The following is a 22,619-nucleotide window of genomic DNA, read 5'->3' as shown; positions in this document are numbered from 1 at the left end:
GGGACTGTGTGTGCAGGTGTGTAAGCCGATCCTGTTTGCCAGGGAGATTTGCTGGGAAGCAGTGGCAAGGGGGAGTCTGTCTGAAGCAGCCAACCTTTGGGGGGGGGAGGGAGGAAGAGGGAGGAGGCCAGGCCAGGCTTGGGAGGGGGAAAATGAAGTCGTCTTCCCATCAAACCACCTGGCACCTTGAGGACCGAGACCGTGCAGGTGGAGCAGGCATGGTGCTGAACACTGGCACCATCTTGGCCTGCCACTTCTACCTGGGGCAAATCAGAGACACCATTCCTAGGCCTGGCAAGAGTCTGGCCTGCCTGCTGGCTGCAGGGTTTGCTCATGGCTCTGCCTTCCTTGCAAGGGGGGCTTAAGTGTCTCCCTGGCTGTTGACACTGCAGAGCCTTCTGGGAGCAGCACAGCTGACAAACAGAGTGGGGGCCCAAGATGGGCAGGGGGGCTCTGAGAAAACCTTGACGCCCAGACACAGGACTGGATTTCCAGTTCTGGGTGGCCAGGTGGAAGCGGGGTGCCAGTGTCAGGAATTGGGGAGGGGGTCCTTCTTATTCTCCACTGAGACAGGCATCTTCTCTCTGGGGCTTTGGTCTTCTGGCTTGCAGGAGACGGGGAGCCGCTCTGCTTTGTCTGCTCTGGGGGTCTCTTGACCTCTCATGCAACAGAGTTGCTGGCCTCTGAATGAACTTTTGAGAAGAGAAAAAGGCAGCGGAGCCAAAGACTCCCAGGCCTTCACTTCATGCTGCCAGTTTCACTCCCCCCACTCCCAAAGCAACGGGTTTGAGTGCCCAAGAACTGCTGTAAGAAGCACTCTCATTGGTGAAGAGGTGGTGTTGCTGTTGTTGTTGTGTATCACTTGAGGCATGGCTAGAGGGCTGTTCTGGTGCCCCTTCCTCACTTTAGACTTCTTTTTGGTGTCCTTTTGCCACCTTTATTTTTTTAAAAACCCACACACTTAATAAGGTGGTGTCCTTGGCAAACCTGGCCATAGCCATAAGTTCACTGATGATGATAGCAAGGAATGCTTTCACTTCTAACCGTTTGTGGAGGATTTATACATTCCTCAGTGAGGTGGATTTTTTTATATCATTTGACCTTTACTTAGTAACTGAACTTAGATAGTAAAGTTTGCTAGAAGTTTGAGAAAAGAATTTTCAAAAGTCTTCGGAAACAATTCTGTTCCAATAGTTAACAATCTCAAAAGCTCTAAAATGTGAAGGGGCAAGGATTATTATTTCTTTTTTTGAAATCCCTCTGATTATCCTTTGACATAGGTAAGCAAAGCCCACTAACTAACCTCTTTCTGGCCAGGGCGAATGGGAATAGACCAGCAAGGAACTCCCGTTCTAAAGCCTTTGCTCTTACGCTTCTCTCCACCAGTTGAACGAGAACCATTTGGCCAGTTTGTTAGGGAACTGACCCTAACCCTAATGCGTCAGGCTAGAACCAGGAGATGGTGAGTTCTAGTCCCACCTAGGCCAGAAAGCCAGCTGGATGACTTGGGGCCAGTCCCTCTCTCAGCTCTAGGAAGGAAGCAGTGGCAAACCACTCTGGAAATCTTGCCAAGAAAACAGCAGGGACTGAATGGAGCCTTTCTATAAATTGGCATTTTATTGGCTAATTTCATGTTTTCTGGAAGGGAAGATGATTTTAAGGCCACAGCAACCTCTGAATTCTTTCTGAACCTCTGGAAGCACCCGATCAGTTTTTGGGTTGGCTGGGTTTTTATGTCTGAAGTGCTGGATTAGATTGCGGTGGGTGGGTTATGAAATGAAACCCCTCCTTTCAAGCACCAGTTGGGTCCTTCACACAAACATTTCTCGTTGCTGGGACTTGAGCCTTCCTGGAGGGTGCAGGTAGAATGGGGGGGGGGCTGGCCAAAGAAAAAGTTCTGCAGATCTTTCCAGCTGGGTTCTGGCCCCCCTAGGACTGGCTGCTGAGCCTCCAACTATGGGGCTCTTTTAATCATGCTACACCGTTGTTCCAGGAACTCTATAGAAACTTTTGCTGCATCCAGTAATTAGGAGGCGTGGGTCATCAGAGCTTTTTCTATGGGCACCGATCCCCGGCCTTTCAGGCCATGGCATTTGCGTCCATGTGCCCCACTGGGTAGGGCTTTCCCTGTTTCTTTTGAGTCAAAGCAGCACTGCTGATTCCAGCCCAGATTCCAGGATACCCGGTGGGAATGTCTGCAGAGGTGTCCAGGAAGCCAAGCCCACCACCTGTGCAGAGCGCCTGGGCTGCTGCCTCCCGGCCTCCTCCTATGGAGAAGTCAACAAAAGGGGTCCAAAATGCCATTTCTGGAGGCACTCAGCTGGGCGGCTCCCAGGGGCCACAGAACCCAATGCCTGCTCTGCACAGGCATCCAAACTGAAGTCTCTTGGGGGATGGGCAACCACCCAGAATGGGTTTGCCTTTGCCCAGTTCCCCCTAACTGGGTCCCTCAAAGAGCTGCCTTACCTGGAACTGGACTGTGGACAGTCTTTGTCAAAGCGGAATAAGCTTCCTGAAATTTGAGAACTGAACAACTCGGGGAATCCACCTCCTATTTGTCCCTGGGCAGGAGCCATCACAGAGAGCAGAGGACTGAATAAGGAGTGTGGCTTAAGGCCCCCCCCCCATTGAATATAGGCTGCTCCAGAGACCTCTGGCCCTCCTGGGATTCAGAGATCAGAAGGGGCTGAAGGTTAATTGGGGGGGGAGAAATGGGCTTCCTTTGAGGCTATGGTGGATCCTGCCAGATGGGGGGGTGGGGTCAGACACCAGCTGTTAAGTCCCCCCCCTTCACTGAGCTGTGACCGGAGTTGGCTCCGTGCCCTCCCAGGTCTGCTGGGGACAGGCTGGGCCAGGGCGGAGGCCGGCAGCACCGGGAGTTGCCCCTCGGGGCTGGCCCTTTCGCGGCTGGACGGAGCGGGAGGGAAGAGGCAACCAGACGGCTTGCAGAGTAAAGACGAGCGGGGCTGATCCGGCGCCAGGGCCGAAGGGGAACGCGGAGCGGGAGGCCGTCCCGGACTCTTCGGGTAGGGCGGCGACGACCCGCCCCCCCCCCCCGCCTTTTGCCCCGGCCGGAATCCGGGGGCTCGTGGCCAGTTTGAGCCGGGCAGCTCTGCCGGGGAGGGCGACGTCTCCTCCCGCTGCGACCCCAAGTCCCCACACCCACGCCAGTGGGAGGCCCCGCGCCTCTTCCCCGAGATCGGGTCTCAGCCAAACCGCTCCCTCTCTGCAGCTGGCTGGCGCCGCTCCTTCGCCGCGGTGTGCGTGCCTGCTTTGAAGCCGCTCCGGAGCTTCTCCTGCCCCAGGGACTCCGCCGTGGCTCTCGAGGGCCCCCGGTAGGAAGGAAGCCCTTCTGGAGGCCAAGGGGCTGCTCGGTCTCCTCTCCTCCCCCCCTTTTTCTGCGTGCAGCCCCTCCCCCGGGCGCTCGGTCTTGGGGGAGCCTGCTCCAGATCAAGTGGGGCTGGAGAAATACCTGCTAATCCTGGGGCTGGAATCCTCCTTTGGTCCTGTCCTGTCCAATAATAACAACTAAATAAATAGGGCTTGGTCAGGAAACTCCTCCCCTGCCTCCCCCACAGGAAAGGCTGCTCCAGGGCTCTCTCCAGCATGCGCTCCCTTTGGGGGCCCGATCCCCTACCCCCTTCCCAGCAGTGCCTGGCTGCTGCCTTTCTCCTCTGGCTGGTTGTTGTAGGGCTTCAGTCTGTGGAACTGGCTGTACAATTAATGGGAGGCGACCGTCATTCATTCCGACTGCAGCACTCGGGGGAGCTGCCATTCTGGGGGGAGGAAGCGGAGGTTTTCTGCTGGGAACGAGTGTCACAGCACAGTGGACACAGAAATGAAAAGCTATTAATAATGATCCTGGAACTTCACTTCCATCAGCTGTTTATTTAAAGGTGCTCCGTATTCAAAGCCACCTGATTTATGTGGGCAATAACAGGCGTAGGCCTGGGATCACTTTTTTAAGCAAGGCTAATGGGGTGAAACCATCACACTGCGACAGCAGAGATCAAGCTGGGAAAATGATACTGGAGAGAGAAATAAGCGATTGCTCGCATTATCCGGGATCTGTGCTGGAGAAGGAGCTGCGTGCGCACGGGCAGGCGAGTGTACGGGCACCTCCGCTTGGCTGCTGGCAGCGTTTACGAGGGCTTTTATGCCCCTTCTGCCTCTTCTCTCCCAGCTGGATTTATTGGCTGTGAAAGGATATAAAAATTTGATTCTACTAGACAGCACGCTAAAAGCCTGTACTTCGCATCACGGGCGAGCAGGACTTTTCTATTGAGTGGGGAGGGGGAGGCTGTGGCTGCTCTGCACCAGAGGAAGGGGAGATCCTGGCTTGCTTGCCCGGTTGGTCGCATCATCAGCTTGCAGAGTCTATAAATGAGGCTTGACACCCAACCGGGGACTTGCCTGTTCAGCTCAATTTCTCTGCTCTGATTGAGCTGCACCCAAGAGGACCTCCATCTCCCTGGAGGGCCCACGGAGCCAGCCCTCCCTCCCGCCCCTACTTGCAAGGGCCTGGCTGGTTTTTCTGCTGCCCCAGCATTTCCTCTAGGGAGATCCACAGTGTCCCTTCCAGGGCACTGCTTGGCCTCAGGGCAGTGACCAGAATCCTAAAGGGCAAGGGCTGGATCCGGCTTGCGATCACTTCAGTGCTCTTATTGTACACTGTGTCACGTTAAGGATGTTGCGCGCTGCCCTGGTATCTGTGAGGACAAGGCGTGATTAACCATGCTTTAATGAAGGAGGAGGAAGGGAAAACCATGCAGCTGTCCTAATTTCTCGGGCTGACACCGCTCCCCCTCCCGCAATTTGCAATTGGGCCTTTTGTGTTTGACTTCCAAAGGCGCCTCTCTCCCTTGAATGGATGGCACGAGCCACGGCTGGAGGTCAGCATCCAGTTGTGGGTGACACGTTTCAGGAACCATCACCGAGTGCCTGTGCGTGAAGAGCAACCAGGTGCTGAGAGCACCGCAGAAGGTCCCTGGTGGGAAGGATGAAAAGGCAGTGGGTATTTTGCCCACAGAAGGAGGGGCCCAGGAGTCCTTTGGCTAAAAGGAAGGAGCCGCCAAAGGCTTCTCTGCTGTGGATGTAGGATTGGAGGTCCCCCCACCTCCAGTGGAAACTACATTGGAGTAGATTCCAGCCTGTCCTGGGGAAGGGGGCCCGAGGCCAAGGGCTGCCTGCCAGAGGACTGGCTGCCCGCAGGGAGCATGGCTGTGGCCTGAGGGCTTTGCAACAGCCAGAGCCTCACCTTGCCTGCAGGTCTCGTTCTTGAGCAGGGAGAGTCAAAGAAGCTTATGGAATTACTCTAAGCCACTTTGAAGCTCTGGAAGTGGGTGGCATTTAACTCTTCCCTAAGACAGTTTATATAAATAAGAAAATGGCTCACAATGCAGGAAAAACACACCTTCTCCCCCTCCTGCTCCTCTTGGAGGAAGGGAGAAGAACCAGAAGGAAGTCCCAAGGTGCCAGGATGGTGCAGAATTTGTAAGAGAGTCACTGGTGTCGGAGCCCCTTTGAATTCTGTGCAAATGCTGGAAAGCAGGCAGCCACGGTAGTCGGGCTCCTTCTGTAACTGCGCCAGTCAGCCTGACTTAATTGCACCACAGACTGAAACGGGGGGGGGGGGCAGAGGGGCTCTTCTTTATGACAGAATTGGGAAATGGGTGGTGACTCTGAAGTGGCCAAAGGGGCAGCAGGAAGCTCCAAGAGGCCTGAAAATGACAGCAGTTGAGTGAGCACCGGGAGGGCTCCAGGTATCCCAGTGGGGCTGAACCTGTTCACCTCCTTGCTGGCCAGGAAGGCAGATATAGGAAGGCCAGCAGGCTCTCATGGACTGACCAAGCTGCCTCAGCATCTGGCAGGCACTGCAGGGGGACAGGCCAAGAGAGCTGCAGGGAGTTTGGGTCCCTCAGTCCAATGGAGATTTCTCTCCTGAAGTGCAGGCAGGGGTCAAGGGGGTGGGGGCAGAAGCTCTGCATAGAGGCCCTGTCCTCTGGAAGCCTGAGGACAAGAGACCCGGGCAAGAGCACTCCGTGCATGCTCAGAAGTGGTATGCTTTGGAGGGGCTGCCCACAGCTCCCCCTTCCCTTTGCTGCCAGTCAGCTTCCCACCATTGGCCAGTCCCAGGATGGCAGAGGAAAGAGCAGCCAGCACTTGGGCAAAGCCAGGACTTGCCCAGCTGCCAAAATGTGTGGGTGGGAGGGGTCTGGTGGCTGAATTGGTCCCCTTATCTCTTGTTCTACCTGGTTTTTAATTCTTATTTAACAAAGTTTCCCTAAAAATAAAATCATTAAGAACGATTTCCTTAAGTATGAAAGCTCAGTCTGCAATTGGCAGTGCTCATGGCCTCCATTCTTCCAGAACCCTGCCAGGCAGGCAGAGGGGATCCCGGGCAGATGGGAGGGCAGTTGGTCTGGCCAAGTACCGGACGAAGCTCCCTGTCTGGGAGGGCTCCCTTGCCTGCCCAGCTCACCCAGAAGGGTCAAAGCTGAGGGCTGGCTCCTGAGGAGCCCAGAAGGTGAGGCGGGGTCAGCCCTGGCCCAATGGGGTTGATGGGGAAGCATCAGGTGCCCCCCCCCAGTGACCCATCTGAAACTCAGGGGTGAGGCCTCGTCTCCCGCCCACAGCTCTGCCCTGCTGGGAAAGGGTCCGGGAAGTTCCCAGGAGGTGAAATCCTGCAGAAGACCCTCTGCGGGCTACCTGAGGAGACCAGCCTCTGTATGATGGTGGAGGGGCCTGGTCCCTGCTGCATGGCTGCCTTTGTGGTGCTGGCGGGTGGGGGGTGGTCACATCTTGAGGCAGTGGGGAGCCAAAAGGGGGGAGGTTCTTGGAAGGGTTCATATGGGAAAGGCAGAGAGGCCTTTCAGGGTGTCCAGATGACCATCCTTCAAAGCAATCGTGCTAATGGCAGATTTCAAGTACCTGGACTTCAGCTGGGGCTCTGCCTGCCAAGAGACTGAAGACCGGCCAATTCTGGGCTTCCTTCACTGACAGCAGTTGGAGAAGAGGGTGTGGGGGGGCTGCTGCCCTGGACCTCACCTCACTAGCAAGAATGAGCCAGCCCAAGAGGCGAAGAGAGTTGCCACTTTGGGGGAAAGAGATTGGGTCATCTCTGAATCTGTGGGATCAGATTCAAACGGCAGAGAGATTTTGGTGGGAGGGGGAGACCAAGTGTGGCTGTGGTGCCCATCAACACCTTTATCGACCTTGTGAGCCTGGAGGGAGAGGCGGTTCCTAAACGGACAAAGGCCATTATCCTGAGTCCACTTTGCAGTTCTCCTCGACTCTGCTTTGGGTCATGCCCCATTGAGAATCCTGTAATCACCATAGTGGGCACCATAATTTAAAGAGGACAGTGACCCATTGGGGAAGGTCAAGGAGCTGAGCTGTTGGAACCCTCACTCCCCGCCTTGCTGGCAGGTCCAGGGAAGGAGAACCCATTCCCCCCCCCAAGGCCCCCTGTCCGGGGCTTCACCTTTTTCTAGCCATTTCATTTCCCATTTGGTACTGGAGGGGAGGGACTGGGGGCGTCTTCATAACCCACAGAGGGTCTCCAAACTCCTTCCTTTCTCAGCTCCTTTGTGGAGCTGACAGTGGGCTCTCTGTCCGTCTCTCTCTTCACGCCTGGTGCCCAGAACTGGTGGCAACCATTGAGGCCTGCGCCAACCATGGCAAATTAAACTGGGCTTCCTGTGGTGGCCACTTTCCTGGTGCAGTCTAAGCGACCCGCATCCGGCTGCCGGCTCTGTTGGCTCTCTAGCTTCAGCTTTGGGTCTCATCCTGGACTGGCGATGTTGGTTTGCTTTCCTACATGAGGAGCTTTGTGTCCCTTAATTTTATGATTCATTAGATGCTGCATGTTTTCTGAAATCCCGAGGAAGAAAGTTGGGCTTTCAGTAACTTTTCGGTCTCCCTCCTTCCTTGGCCCAGAGGTTAGGTCTATGCTGGACTCCAAGGCCAGCCCTTCCTTCCCAGGGTGGCTTTTCTTGGGGTGCAGCGGATTGTGGCTTGTTTGGCTCATGGAGGCTGGAAGGCTGTAGCCGGCTATGGGCCGAAGCTGTGGTTCCTCTGCCTTCTGGTCCTTCCTTGCTTCGGATTGCAGTCGGGGTGGGGGAGGCTGTGGGAAAGCAGAGCATGCAGGTGGGTGGGGGGAGGGAACTGTGCTCATGGTCCATCTTCCATTTAACCAGCCATATTGAGTGATAAATAATTCATATTTCTGCCAAACATTTGATTAAAAGAAGCCAATTCCTTCTATGTTTGTCAGGGGGCAGAAAATCCATTTGATGTTTTCATTTTAATCGCCCCTTTTTGCCTCTGAATGCTTAGCATCCTCGTGGTCAGCTTGCTTTCCCAGTGCCCCTGCAGCAGGTGCCACAACCTAGCCCTTGCCCTAGGGAGGGGGCAGAGGGTGGCATGTGGGCAGAAGGAAGTCTGGCAGGTAGGACAATGCAAGGGGTTGGCCGGCAGCCCCCAACCTTCAGCTTTGGGACCAGAAGGACTGTGAGGAGATCAGGTGCTTTGAGCAACACCCACCAGCTCCTCCAAGCTGGCTGTCCCCACGATCGGCGGAGGGGACCTGGTGTTGTGGTGGTGCGTCAGCAGCCTACGGAGCTGGCAATGGAGCTGGACAGATGTGTGGGTGCGCACGGCTGACTGTGTTCCCCAGGGCTGAACTGCCTGGCCTGGAGATGAACTTCCCTCCACCCAAACTGGGCAGTCTTTGTGCTTCCCACCCCTCCCCCCAGGAACATGGGGATTCTCGCCCCCTTCCTGGGAGGCTCTCCGGGTTGTGCCCAGGTGACATTTCCAGCATCTCCTCTTTCTTCTTCCATCCGTCTTGAAAGACCAATTAATGCCCTGCATCTGTGGAGCTGAAGCATGAAACTTCCCTGTTTGGCGAAGAATTATTGCGGAGCGAGACGGTTCTGGCTGTAAAAGCCCTCTTCCCCGAGGGAGACACCGAGATGTTCTTTGCAATTAAAATTTCTTTCAAACTCGGACCAAAGAAGATTGGAAAAAGAAATATTTTTAGTTGCAAAGACCTTTCCCAAACAGGGATGGTGTGAGAGTTTTAACAAACACCTTTGCCAGCCCTGAACAATCGGCCAAAGGTTGGTGGAAACCATAAACTGGATGGTCATTAAAATTTTGGGTTGGGGGAAGGGAACCCCTGCCCCTTGCAGGTGGGGCCGCTAGTATTGTGTGTGTGTGTGCAGGAGGTATCCTTTTCTGCTGTCCCCCCACCCCCTCAGCTTGGGTATCTTTCCAGCCCAACTGAGAAGAAAAGCTATGAAGATGCTCCCCCACCAGGAAAGTAATTCCGAAAAGCCAGAAAGGAAGATGGCGATTTACTTCAAGGGCAGAAAAGATTACACTTTTAATAAGTATAATGGCTTTCTGGTCCCTTTATCATTAAAGCTGGAGTGTGGCTGGGATTATCCGGGGGGGGACTTTTGCTTTTGGTGTTGCCTGTGAATCTGGGCTGAGGGGGTAGGCAGGGCAGGAGGGCAGAGCTGGCTTCCTAGAAACCCTCCCTCCATCTCCTGCCCTTCTGAGGCAAGGCGGCTGCCTGGCTGAGGGCAGGGTGTATCCCGAAGGGTTGCAAATGGCCAGCCTGGAGAGGAGCAGGCTGGATTTACCTGGGAGTCCCTTCTGGAGTGGGGGCTGCACCCATCTTCTCCTGGAGAGTCATCTGGAGGGAGTAGTGGGCTGCCTGTCAGACACAGCCACTTCAGCAAGGAGCAGACAGTGATCAGACGGGGGGAGGGGGGGGGCTGAAGCCACTTGTGGGAGCAGGAGCCCACCACCCCAGGCCCATGAATCAATCAGGATAGGGACAACTCAGGGGAGTGAGGGATTTGCCCGTCTTCCTGCAAGAGAGAGGAGGGGAACTGAGTGGGCAGCAGACATCCAACTGGCCAGGGGCTTGGAGGGCCCATGGATCCTCCGTTTCCCCAGGGGCTGCTCTGTTTGCAGGCTGCCCCCTTTGTAGCAGGGGAAACTGTATAGACACTGTCTCTCTCTGCCTCCCCCCTCCCCCCACCCCACCCCCCTGGAAAAGGAGAGTTAAGTGGAATTGGATCTGATTTAAAACTAGAAAAAAGCCAATTTTCTGCACTGGCAGAACCCAGAAGAGATGTTTGTTGGGGAATCCCACAGGCTGCTTGGCCTACCACAGGAAGAACTGCCCCGGACTGGCCCCCCCATGCCAGGTCCCAGTTAGATGCCTGGCAGGTTGCCTGATCCTGCGCCAAGGCCCTCCAAGACGTGCCCTGTCTGTGGGAGGATAGGGAGCTGCGAGCCCGTCAAGGAAGGGATCTCTCTCTAGGGAATTCTTCCGGAGGTGGGTGCCAGGGCCATGTGCTACTTGTAGCTTTTCCCAGCCCAGCTGAGTGGCATCCTGCGAGGGTGGTGTGTGTGTGTGCGCCCTTCTCAGGTAGGGACGACCTATGTTGCTCCTGCAGGGAGAGGGTTCTTCACTGCCAGTGTAGCTTTGGTCTCTGGCCTCCCGTTCCCCTCCTGCTGAACAGCCCCCCCCCATAGAGCCATACATGGCCAGGGAGGCATGTGCTGTACTGCGAAAGCTGCTGGCAGCCCCCCCCCCAATTGGTAAAATGAAATAAATATCGACACGGACGGGATGCTCTTCAATTTGTCCTGATCACTGGGCTGCGGTGAGTTCTGACAGGGCAGAATGTAAAACATAAGCTCAGGATGTAATTTCTACTGTCAACATGATGTACAGTACGGTTCTGCCAAACACACACTGACAAAGCGGGGCGGGGGGAGGCACGTGCCGTTGCCACCAAGCCCGGGGAAAAGTGGGGGCGTAAGGGGGTGGGCACTGGGTCCAGTCCTCCCAGCCCGGCCAAAGGAGACATGTGAGGCTGGGGGTGGGTGGAGGGCCCTTTCCCTCTTCAGGGAGGGAGGCGGCAGCAGCAGCACAAACAAAAGGCCATGCTGGTGGTGGGGGGAGATCCCCCAGGCAAGTTCTGGTTCCCACAGCAACCGTTGCCCAGGCCTGGCACGTGTAGGTGGGACATATTTGCTGTTGCTGTCTCTGGATGTGTGGTACGCGTGCATTTCTTGCATCCAGATGGGTCTTCCTGGACCCATCCCCGAATAAAGTGGCCCCACGGAGAGGCACTGGAGGTGATCTGCTGACTGCTGAGGAGTCCCCAACCTTCAGATAGGGCCCCCAGCTGTGGCTTTGTCCCTAGAAGGCAAATGCCTGCAAGCAGCCTCCGGCCCATCTGAGCCCCCTGAATTATGGTGAAATGGCACTACTGTCCACAACCTGCCCCCCAACCCAATCCCCGTCTCTGCCAGCCCTGGCCCCAAAGAGGCAAAAGTGCAGGCGGGCACCTTCTGGCCCCCAAAGAGCTACCTTCCAGAAAAGCCACCTTTCCTGCCAGGTAGCAGTCTGGGCAGCTGAACAGCCAGCCAGGCAACTCTCTCCCCACCCATGTAGAATGAGGTACCGCTTGCCTCAGCCTCAAGTGAATTCACCCCGCCCTGCCCAGCCCTATAATTGAGACCACATCTGAAGGCTTACACCTGATGCCTTCTGTGAAGGTGGCACGAAAAGCCACCTTGAAGCAGGGCCCAGTGGCCCTCCAGGACGCTTTTGAAGGGGGGGGAGATGCCTCCCCAGGTCAGAGGAGTGACCCTGGTGGCAGCCCTGCCCCTTATGTATTGAGATGTCTGTCCACTGTCTGGACTTCCATCCTGCCCACCAGGCACTAGTCCAGAGTCTCAGGCAGCTGCTTTCACATTTGGCTCCATGTGACTGGCCTAAAACGGGCCAAGGGGGGCGAGGGTGTAGTGGCTCAGCTTGTGTAGCATTGCCATTATCTTAAAGTGTGGCGTTTACTAAGCGGGGGTCAGGCCAGGCAGCGCAGCTCTGGTGTTCTCTGAGCCCAGGTCGAGGGCTTCGCACATCGTCGGAACGAGCCTCTCTCCCGCAGATGGAGAAGCCGCCCTGGGCAGAGAGCGGAGCTCCGAATTGGGGGCGGGGAAGGATCGCTCCTGGTTGGTTCTGGACCACAAACTAACTGCCAAGTTGGCTCTGGCTGAAGCTCTGCGTGCCTCAACTCGGGGAATTGGGGATCCCTGCTGTGAGTCTTCTTACACCTTGAGATGGGGGTCCCTTCGGTGGGTTCTGGGCGGAGAGCACAGGCGGGGGAGCAGTTTGGCTGTGGAAGTCTCCGGGTGCAGAATCAGTGCGGAGGTTGGGCTCAGGGGCGTAGAAGGGGAGAGAAAGAAAAAAGAGAGGGGAAAAGAGGTTTTTAAAAGCCGCGCTGTTTCTCGGAGGGAACCGACCTCCCGCCCAAGGAGCGAACCAGCCCTTTACCGGCTTCTTGAACGCTGCCGGGGAGCAGAGCAAGGGAAGAAATCTTCAAGGCCGGGCTGGGTCAGCCCTCTCGCCGTCTCTCCGGCTTTGAGAAGCAGCTGCTGCCAGCCCGGCCTTTCATCCCGGGAAGCGCCGACCGGGGCGACCCCGGCTTTCTTTGCCTACCCCGGTCCCCCTTGTAAGGTTCGCCCGACGGATTGGCGGCCTCGGCGCTCCTGCCCCGCCCCGCCCCGCCCCGCCCGTGGCTGCGCTGCTGCCGGGGTTGGCGGAGGGGATGCGGCTGGGCTGGAATGAGCCCGGGAAAGTGGGCTAAGACAGGCAGAAACCACGAAGAAGCGGTCAGAAACACTCCTGTTCTTGGGAGCCCCGGCGGCGCCCACCACGCACCGCGGAGGAACGGCAGGCTGGCGGCTCAGTGAGCTCATCGGGGCCCGTTGCTGAGGCTGAAGCGGCGGGAGGAGGGGGGGGGTTCGTAGGAGAGGAGACTGAAGACAGCGGAGGGTCCCAGGCTACTGTCCCGGTTCTGGGGCTTAGGTTGCCTGGAAAGCCCCGCCTGGACCTTGAGTGGGAATGGAAGCCCCTCCGAAGCCGCAGCTGGGAAGAGGCCCCCAACCCGCCTGCCTTATCCAGAAAAGAGGCGGAGAGGTGGGCCCAAAGTAGGCCGCTAGAGAAAGAACTGGCTGACCGCCGGCGGAGATGCAACAGTTGCACCAGAGTGCGGGGACTGGGTAGGGGGAGTGAGCCCCTCCCCAGGCAGGCAACCTGTGCAAAGGGGAGGGCGGAGCACCCTCGCGGGTGCCACCCACTTCCTGACCATCTCGGTGGGATCCGAGGGGCCTGAATTTGCCAGGCTGCCTTTCCAGAGGGTGAGGAACCATTTTTTTCCTTCCATAGTTCTCACGAAGCTTGGAAATTATCTTTAAGTATATACCAGAAAATGAAATAAATTTCTTTTATTGTATTTTTGTTTTAAGAAGGATTATTTTAAACTGCATAGAAACCTCCCTCTTGCATCCCTGGGCAACAACAGAACAGCTTCACTCTCTGGCACACAGGAGAGAAAGCTTTTCTCCTGGGCAAGGACACGGAAGGCCCCTCCCTTTGGAGGCTGCCACGGAACCTCTGACCTTGCAGGGTGGATGGGGGTGGCTCTCATGGTCCGCCCCTTCAGGAACAAGGCAACCGCTGCTGCTGCTGAACTCTGAAGCAGCCAGTGACCCTTTGCCGGGCACAGAAGCCAGGCTGGTCAGTTACTACCCCCCCCCGCACCCTCCACTTCTGGGTCTCTGGCAGAGCTCATCTAATTGCTGAGCCACCATGGTGCCCTGCCATCTCCCTCCCCACCACTCTCGGCCAGCTCTTAACTAGTGACAGAAGTTTATGGGCTATGACCCTATGAATGGTGGTGAGGGAGGAGGAGGAGGAGGAAGGCCGGGATGGCCCTAGGGAGGATCACTCCAGCCTTCTGCCTGGGTTAGAAAGCAGCATCTCCACAGCCTGCCTGGGGTGGGCAATGGAGCTCTAGCTGGGCATTTGGTGAGCAGCCGGCCAGAGCAGCTCCCAGCCCAGGAGCCCATGGGGAAACAGGGTGCCCTAAAAGACTCTTGGCTTGGCTAGCTCCCCAGCGATGGTTTGCTCTGTCTCTTCCAGGTGCCAGGAGGATGCTGTTGCCCACTGCCCTCTTGACCTGAGGAGGACGACGGCAGCTACTGCTGGGTGCGTAGGAGCCACCCAGCCAGTGGAAGCCATGGAGCCTCGGTGCCATCCCTGCCAGGAGCAGCTGTAGCCGGGCTGAGTCTGCTGGGTGTGCCAGGCCATTGCTCTGATGGGGCTTTGTGCCCACCAGCTGCCCGCAAGGAGCCAGCTGTGGCCGGAGCCAAGAGACTGGTGCGCACCTCCGCAGTCCCTTCAAGGCCACGCTGGGCCAGTTTGGGAGTAGCCGCCCGGGGGCCTGTTCCAGAGATCTTCTGACCCAGAGAAAGAAGGGGCTCCTCCTCTGCATCGGTCTGCCCCACTCGATGCCCACCTGCCTGCCCAGAAGAAGGAGGAGTGCCGGGCCTCGATGTGATTCTCCTGCTCATCACCCTGAGAAGTGAAGCTGCTCCAGACCATTGCTGGCCCTGCCTCCCATGGATGACTGACCCACCGCCCTGGCCGGTGGCTCCCCTTTGCCCTCCAAGGATGCCTGCAGGTTCCCTCCCTGCTGCCAGGACTCTGCAGTGATGATGCCCCATCGCCCCCCCGGAAGTGGGCTCCTGCTGCTGCTGCTGTGCCTTCTCATTGGCCCAGACCGTCCACCAGGGGCATCTGGGGGGCCCGGCCAGGGGGCACCTGGGGATGGCAGTCTGCCCAGCGCTGGGCGGGTGAAGCGTGGCTGGGTCTGGAACCAGTTCTTTGTGGTGGAGGAGTACACGGGCACAGAGCCACTGTACGTGGGGAAGGTAAAGGCCGCGGGGGAGAGGGAGAAAGCCTCTATCCTGGACTCAGATCCTCTGCAGTGGGGAGTGGAGAGGGGCCGGGGGGAAGGGGGCCCTGCAGCAGGGTAAGGCAGTTCTGCTCAAGGAAAGCTTCCCTGGGGGAGGATCTGGTCTTGGCAGCTTCCGGAGGTAGCTTAGCAACCACCTCATTTCCTACAGAACCCCAAAGTTGTCCATCCAGCAGTCTGGCCCTGCAGCCCCCAGAAACTGCCCATCTGCACAGAAAATGGGGGGCAGACAGCAGACCACAGGCCCCCCCTTCTGGCTGGACAGGAGTAGCCTTTCTCCTGATCAGAATGCCACCTGCTGGAGGGGGTCTCCTCCTCTGCCTCTCCCACAAACCGGCTCACCAAAAAGGCCCGATAACATTTTCATAAAATCTGGATATTCACGCTAATCCTTTTTCTGAGACGGAATTTCCCTGGAGGGCCCTGGAGGGTGAATGTGGATTTTTGTGTTTTTAAAATAGAATTATGGGGTCAGCGTGAGTTACAAAGTTGTGCTTGTTGGACAGATCTATTTTAGATAAAGAAGGGGATTAAAGGGGAAAAACAGATTTAATTAAGTTGCTACCATTTAAAAGGAATTGATGAACTTGGGTTTTATGAGTGGGAGCAAACACCAAAGTGCCTTTCATTAAGGGCAGCTTTTACATCTTTTCTTTTCTCTCTTCATCCCTGGATCGTTCTGTATTTGTGAATCTGTTTAATCATCTCTCCGAAAGCGCTCCTCTACTCAAATTTAATTTTGATTCAATTAGCAAGAGATAATTAATGGCCTGGCAGAATCCCAGGTAGCTAGCCCTTCCAGGGAGCAGCTCCTTTGCTTGGCTGGAGGGATCGGGCCCCGAGGGCAGCCCAGAGCAGAGGCGGCCTCTCTTCTCCAGCGGCTGCTGTGCCAATCTTTTCAAATTGTGGAGGGGGCCATGGGAGGTTGTTGGACGGTCAGAGCTGGCACGACCAGAGCCAGACCAGTTGGTGAAGGGCAGGTGAGCAGGGCCCTCCTTGGGGCAGCTGGTGGCAATGCCCAACTCTGCCATCCTGTCTAGTGAGGCCAGAACGAGGAGGGGGAGGAGGATACCCTTCCCCATTCACGTGGGGAAGGGAGGATGGAGGGGGGAGGGATTTCTAGCATTTGGGAGGAGCAGCATCCTGAAGAGCGCCTGCCACCACCAGAAATTCTGCCCAGAAGCAGCCTCCTAATAGCAGTGCAGATCGCGTGGGTTCAAACTGTTGCCATATTGAGCCCATCATAATAGTATTGGGACCAGCCACTATTGGTGGTTCCCGTGGAGGTTCCCTCAGGTGGTCTTCGTGTTCATGTAGGGGAAGGAGAAGCAGGTCCTCAACTTATGGCCACAATTAGGGCCAGAATTTTGGCCGCTAAACTACATGTTTGTTAAGCAAGACTTCACATAACCTAATCGCTTGGCAATTGCAATCCCAGCACTCTCCATTGGGGTCACTCTCTGAACATCGCAGGTTGTTAAATTAGTATTCCCACTCCCTCCAAGCCAAGTCATCGTGAGTTTGGTCCCTCCCAACCTGGAGCCTCAGGAAGATACGGGATTGGCTCCCCCCACTTTCCTGCCTCCCTCCACTTCAGCCCTTGCAGGACAGTGAACTGTACAGGGTGACCAAGAGGGCACATGTGGAGGGGGGGAGGGATCCAGAATTGAAATGGCATGGTGTGATTGCTAAGCACCCAAATTTTAATCACCTGACCCTGGAAGTGCTGCAGTGGCCATAACTTTGGTCATCCATCATAAGTCCATTTTTTAAACCACCATTGTAATTTCAAACTGTTGTTGAAAAAAATGGCCATCAGTCAAGGACCCCGTGTATTCAGGAAGGAGGACAACGAAGACCTTGGTTTGGTTTTTCAGGGCTTTCTATGTCAATAATGAAACCTGGAACCTGGCTGTGAAGAGAAGGGGCCAGATCAAGACAAGGCCCAGATCAAGACAAGGCCCAGCAAGAGGGTGCATTTCAGGACTAGAGCAGAACAGAATAGAATAACAGAGTTGGAAGAGCCCTTGGAGGTCTTCTAGTCCAACCCCCCTGCTCAGGCAGGAGACCCTCTACCACAAATAATAAAAGAGGCAATGAGCGCCCGTAAGTCTCTGTCTTGCCCTCCTTCAGTCTTGGCCCTTTTCCAACCCAGGGTTACATTTAGGCTCCAACTTAGGACATGCCCAGCCTTCCTGGAGAAGCCCTACTCCTCGTCATGTTGGGGCACATTATTGCCAAGGTCGATTTCCAGTGGATTCATGAAGAGTGTCGGGGAGAAGGAAGCTGGCAGATCTTGGGGAGGCCGTTGTGACATTTTGTGCTTCCCGGAAGTGTTTTGCCAAGCAGCCCAGCCCCATCTCTTGCAAGATCAGATGCTTCCCCTGGCCTGCTTTGCAGGGCCTCCAGTGATCTCTTGCACCAGCAGACCTGGGGGGTGGAAATTCTGTGCTGCCCAGCAGTTGCACCCAGGTCTCCCCCCCCCTGCAACTTCTGTGTGTGGAAGCAGCTGAGAGAGAAGGAAAGAGAGCTGCTTGCTATTTCTGCAGTGAGAAGTCTGTCCGTTAGGGCAGCTCTGCATTTCTTTGTAGAGGGCTACAGTCATTCCTTATGGCATCCCATAATATCACTGCCAGGTTGAAGCGGCTCAGTCATCCCGTGCTTCTCTCTGACTCTGATGTGACAGTGGCAGGTGCTGAACGTCCCTCCCCCAAGGCATCTCAGAAGGGTGCCTTCTCCAGTAATTGCTCCCCTGCAGGAGGGGCTCCATCAGGACCCCAAGGTGGCTCAGTTCCCTAAACTGGGCTTCAGCCTTGATGGACATCAGTTCTTTCCAAAGACTCCTGCAGCTGTGCCCTAACATCTGGCTCCCCAAAAGGCTACTTTGGCTGGATGGCCGTGAGGCCCTGGGTACAACGGGGCTTCTTGGGACTGGACATGTCACTGCTGGGATGGCTTTCCTCATTCCTGCATCCATCAGCCTTGGCCTGAATAGGCCAGAACTGGCAAAGGGTCAAGAGAACGTGTGGTAGTCCAGGTAGCTGTCAGAATCCTGTTCACATCGCTAGGCCTCAAAAATGGAAAATGAGATCCCACATAAGTGGACAAGTTAACATGCTGGACATGTTACGTGATTCTGTGTCAAAAGTGTGCAAGTCAGGCTGAATCCACATTATCTTTTGCCCGGAAGGGCTTTGTATATTTTTAGCATGATGTCACTTATCCTCAGAGATTTCCGGGAGAAAGGTTCCTGCTGGAGTGACATCCCTCTTCTCAGAAGTCCAACTGGCCGAGTGGATGGGTGGGTAAGGTATCTTCCGCAAAGAGTTAGTGGTAGCCTTGTAGCGTTGTTCTGCTCTGTTTTCCCTCCAAAGCTAACTGGGCTGCCAGGAGACGACACAAGCGTGGGCATTTGGACAAAGAGAAGTGCAGTGGGTACGTCTTTCCATGGCGCTAATCCTGCTGCTTCCACCTGAATTGTTGGGGCCAAAAATAGCCCTCTTGGAGCCCTCAGAATCCAGGATCGGGGCATCCTTGGTGGACATCATACTGCATGGTTCCAGAAAGTTGGAGTTAGAGCATTCCCAGTTGAGTGGCTTTCTGCCTACATTTGAAGGCCACCAGGGAGGAAGAGGGAAGACCCCCACTTGTCCTATCATCCTGAAATCAGTCTTCTTGTCTCCTTGATTTGAGTTCTACCTCTGTGGAAGCCCACCCAGAGAATTGCCCAATTCTGTGGAAGTTCCTTCCAGGGGCTGAAGAAAGCTCTCGGGCTTCATCCCTGTGCTAAAAGCATTCCCCATTCTTTCAACCTTTCTCTGCCAGGTTCTCTGCATCTTCACTGCCGGTGGATTCTGGGACCCTCCTTAAGGTGCAAATCCAGAACTGGACTTAAGAGCTCCAAATGAAGTCTAGGAGGAAGAAAGTGGAGCGTTTGTTTCTTATGACTCAGAGAGCTTACATGATGCCACCTCTCAAAATAGCCCCGCTAATCCCCTTCCCCTCCATCTTTCATTTTTTGTGGTTGAAACAGAAGATTCAGGATGGAGCTTGGTCCCTTCCCTTCGGAGGAAGTGCAGTCAATGAGGTCAGGTGATGGAACTGTGGGAGGCCCCTTGATTCCCCTCTGGACTCTCATTCCCCCCAGCCACCCTGGAGACATCTGACCAGTGAGCTGATCCAATATCTGCTCTAGCCAGAACCCCCACCTTTTCCCCAGGGCAAAAATCTTCCTGCTGTTCCGGGCAAACTTTTCTTGAAAGGCTCCAGGGTGGAAGACACGCGCGCACACCCACCATTCCAAAGGCTGGCTGCTCCACTCACACAGCCAGGACATTCATCCTGATTTGGAGTTTGGATCTCCTGCTGTAAGCGGCCTTTGGGCATTGCAGATAATAAATCCATCGCCCCTTCCTGGGACGGACTGTCACGTACTGGAAGACTGCTGGCTGCCATGTCTTCCCTCAGCTTTCTCTTCGTTAGGCCAAACTGCTCTTCCTAGGATTTAAACTCCAGGCTCCTGCCCCCCACCATCTTTGGCACTCTTCTCTGCACTCTCCCCAGTTCCTCAGCATCCATTTGTATTGCGGTGAACACAACTGGCCACAGTATTCCAGGTGTGGACTCATCAGTGCAGTAGATAGTAATACTATCGCCTCTCATATTGTTGTCACCATGCTGTTGTTGGCCCAGCCCAAGAGTGCATTAGCTCTTCTGCTCACATTTAATCTGCGTCGCCCAAATTCTTCTCACAAGGACTATTGCTGGGCCAAGTCGTCTGTCCTGGGCCTTTTGCATTGGTTTTTTTTCTAAGTGCAGATATTTCTCACCAATGAACATGTTGCTGCCTAAGGGTCAGGGTTAAAAGCCCCTCCAGGTCTTTTTGAACCTCCAGCACATCTTCTGGAATGCTAGCAAACACACACACACACAACCCGGCTTTGTGTGGTCCACAATTTTTCTTCAGTTCCCTCATCTCAGTCTTTGATGACGGCTACTGGGTCCAAGAAAGGAACCCCGAGGTGCCCTGCTACGTATCCCTCCTTCCATGTAGACCACTAAGGTCTGAATGTTGTCCCCAATCATTCAGTCAACTGCAAATCCATCTGGAAATGAGGCTATCCATCTGTCACTGTTCCGGTTTATCAGGAAGTCTCTAGTCTACTTTATCAAATGAAGTCTAAGCATGGGGCTTCGTTCCCTTAGTCCACCAATCAAGTCACATTGTCAAACAAGTTAATTTCATTTAAATTAATTTAAAGAAAACAGTAAGATTTGTCGGCACGACCTGTGCTGGTGGATCTGGAAATCACCTCGTCCCTTTCTAAATGCCTACAAACCAACTGCTTCATTATATTTTCTAGGATTTTCCTGGGTGTTGATGTCAAGCTGATTGGCCTTCTTTTGCTGTGTCTGCTTCCTCCCCCCGCCCTTCTTGGAATATGGGAGCAAGACTGTCTCTTTCTTCTCCCATCTTCTGTGCTTCTCTATGCAGAGTTCAGTCCCTTGCTCAGCAGTGATATCCAACTGTGTGTGTGTGTGTGTGCGATCCATCTAGTGCAGGAGAACGGAATCCATTCAAAGCCTCAATCGGCTTCATTCCTCATTCTGCAGGAAGAAGCTGCCGTCCACCTCACTGAGAAGCCAAGGGGCTACTTGGTGCAGGGGGTCTCGAGCAGTGGTGAAATCTATTTTTTTTTACTACCGATTCTGTGGGCGTGGCTTGGTGAGCGTGGTGTATCTTTATGGGTGTGGCTTGGTGGGAATGGCATGGGAAGGATACTGCAAAATCTCCATTCCCTCCCCACTCTGGGGCCAGCCAGAGGTAGGATTTGCCGGTTCTCTGAACTGTTTAAAATTTCTGCTACTGGTTCTCCAGAACCTGTCAGAACCTGCTGGATTTCACCCTGGTCTTGAGGGAATCCCACCTTGGGGACAAGGCAGCAGCGGCAATTCACTGCAATGGGTCAAAAGGGAAGAGGGGAACGGCTGTTTCGTGTGGGGCCCTGGTTGAAAGTCATTATATGCTTTCTGCTGCCAGGGGTGCTGGTCTCTGTGTGTGTTGGGCTGACCTTCCTCTTCAGATTCTAGCAGCGTGAAGTCCTATTTGACCAGCTGGGCAGCAGCGGACTTGGACTTTGGCTTTTTGGGCGACTGGTGGGTGGGTATTTGGGCTAAGGCAGCACTCACCCAGCTTAGGGGGCTTCTTTCCCCTCTCCACCAAGGTAGATAGAAACGTAAACTGTCCCTAACGAGACAGATAGAACAAGGGGCTCATGAAAGTGGCCGCTGGGCATAAATCCTGGCTTGCTGCAGCCGCTTCAGACTCCAGAATGGCTCTTGGGAGGAAGACGGAGTGCCCATAAACAGCCTCATATTTCATTAGCCAATTAATGGGAGACTCACAGTTTTGGCAACTTTGCTGATTCTCAGCAAAAATGGTGGGCAGAAAATGAGGGTGAAGCCTTTCCAGAAGCAAGTCCCACTAGTGACCCTCCCAATTAAGACCTCCCAGTTGGTTCAGGAGTTCAAAGGGAGTTAAGCTTTGCCTTTCTTTTCTTTCTGGCACACATACACACACAGAGACACAATGTGTGTTTGTCTGTGAGAGAGGGTGGGCAAGGAGACTATAGGAGTTGCAATCTGGGGCAGGAGGATGCTTGGGGTAGCCCTTGGGCAACAGTCCCTGGTGCTGGGGGCCAACATCAACAGAGCTCTGCCCTCTGAACCCCCCCGCCCCTTGCTTCCCCAGTGCAGAAACCCCAGGCCTGGAGGAAGCCCAGAGTTCAGGGTCTCTCTGCTCACCCTGAGAGGCACAGCCTGGGAGAAATTTTCTGGCCACCGAGGGAGGAGAAGCATCCACCCAGTACTGACTGGGTGGCATTGGGATGGGAAGACCCTAAGGATGGGCCTGGTTAGGATTAGGAGAGGATCTCATTTCCCGAACGATATTAGTGGGTTATACCACATTCAGAAGAGCATAATGGAGGGGTCTTGAGGACACATCCTGCCAGAAGAAACAGTAGCCAGGTTCAGGTCAGGGATAGCGACCAGGAGCTGCTCTCCATGGCCACAAAAACGAGGACTGGGAATAATTGAGACAAGTTGCTGCAGCCATTTGGAGTTAGCTTAACTGTCCTAATGGTGAGATACAGAAGGGTCTCCCTGGGGAAGTTGTGGGCTCTCTTGAAGAAGAGGCTGGACAGCCACCCGTCGCGCATGGCATGGCCGAGTTGAGTCTAGCACTTGATAAGTGCACTTACTTATATGCCGCTTCATAGTGGTTTACAGTCCTCTCTGAGCAGTTACCTAGGGATGCCTGTAGCCTTTTCCACCTCCACTTTCTGTGGCTCCAGGTGGAGAAGGCTTGAGGAAGGACCTTTCTTGGCCCTTTGAACTTTCTTGGCTGCCCTGGGAAGAAAAAGAGCTCTTTGGGGGTCGATGCCTACAAAGGTGCCCCCCCAGGGCAGAGGCAGAATGTCACCAAGCAGGATGTCCCCGCTCCTCACATGTGGTTCCTGAGGAGGGGGCAGCACTGAACCTGCAGTGAATAAACGTGAGCAACTGCAGCCCCCTCGGGATGGGCCTTGGGCTTGGCGAGAGTCCTCTGGGAATAAAAAAGAGGACCGCTGAAATGCTCGTCTGGCTGGGAGAAGCCGGGGGAGGCTCTACAGGCAGAAGGACGGGGGCAGCAGCCTGGAACACGGGAGGGAAGGGGGTCACAGCAAGCCAAAGCCGATTGAAAGACAGCCAGAGGAGAGAAGAGACAAG

At 55.1% G+C, this 22,619-nt stretch overlaps 1 protein-coding gene across 5 annotated transcripts in view; it reads left to right on the top strand.

Moving 5' to 3' along the window:
• The window catches only part of CDH22 (cadherin 22), an 81,319-nt gene that overhangs the window by 5,741 nt on the left and 52,959 nt on the right, over nucleotides 1–22,619 (top strand). For 3 of the 5 annotated variants that reach the window (XM_058177053.1, XM_058177054.1, XM_058177050.1), the window contains exon 2: nucleotides 14,015–14,805. In XM_058177053.1, the coding sequence (XP_058033036.1) occupies nucleotides 14,587–14,805 (219 nt within the window). In that variant the 5' untranslated portion in view covers nucleotides 14,015–14,586. Of the gene's footprint in view, nucleotides 1–2,993; nucleotides 3,027–12,668; nucleotides 13,231–14,014; nucleotides 14,806–22,619 lie in introns of those variants that run through there. The other 2 variants (XM_058177052.1, XM_058177051.1) reach the window with 2 other exon arrangements.

Source organism: Ahaetulla prasina, chromosome 3 (genome assembly GCF_028640845.1).
Source record: "Ahaetulla prasina isolate Xishuangbanna chromosome 3, ASM2864084v1, whole genome shotgun sequence".
Taxonomy (NCBI): Eukaryota; Metazoa; Chordata; class Lepidosauria; order Squamata; family Colubridae; genus Ahaetulla; species Ahaetulla prasina.
Note: the sequence above shows the minus strand (reverse complement) of the source record. Positions and strands in the feature narration are given on the sequence as shown.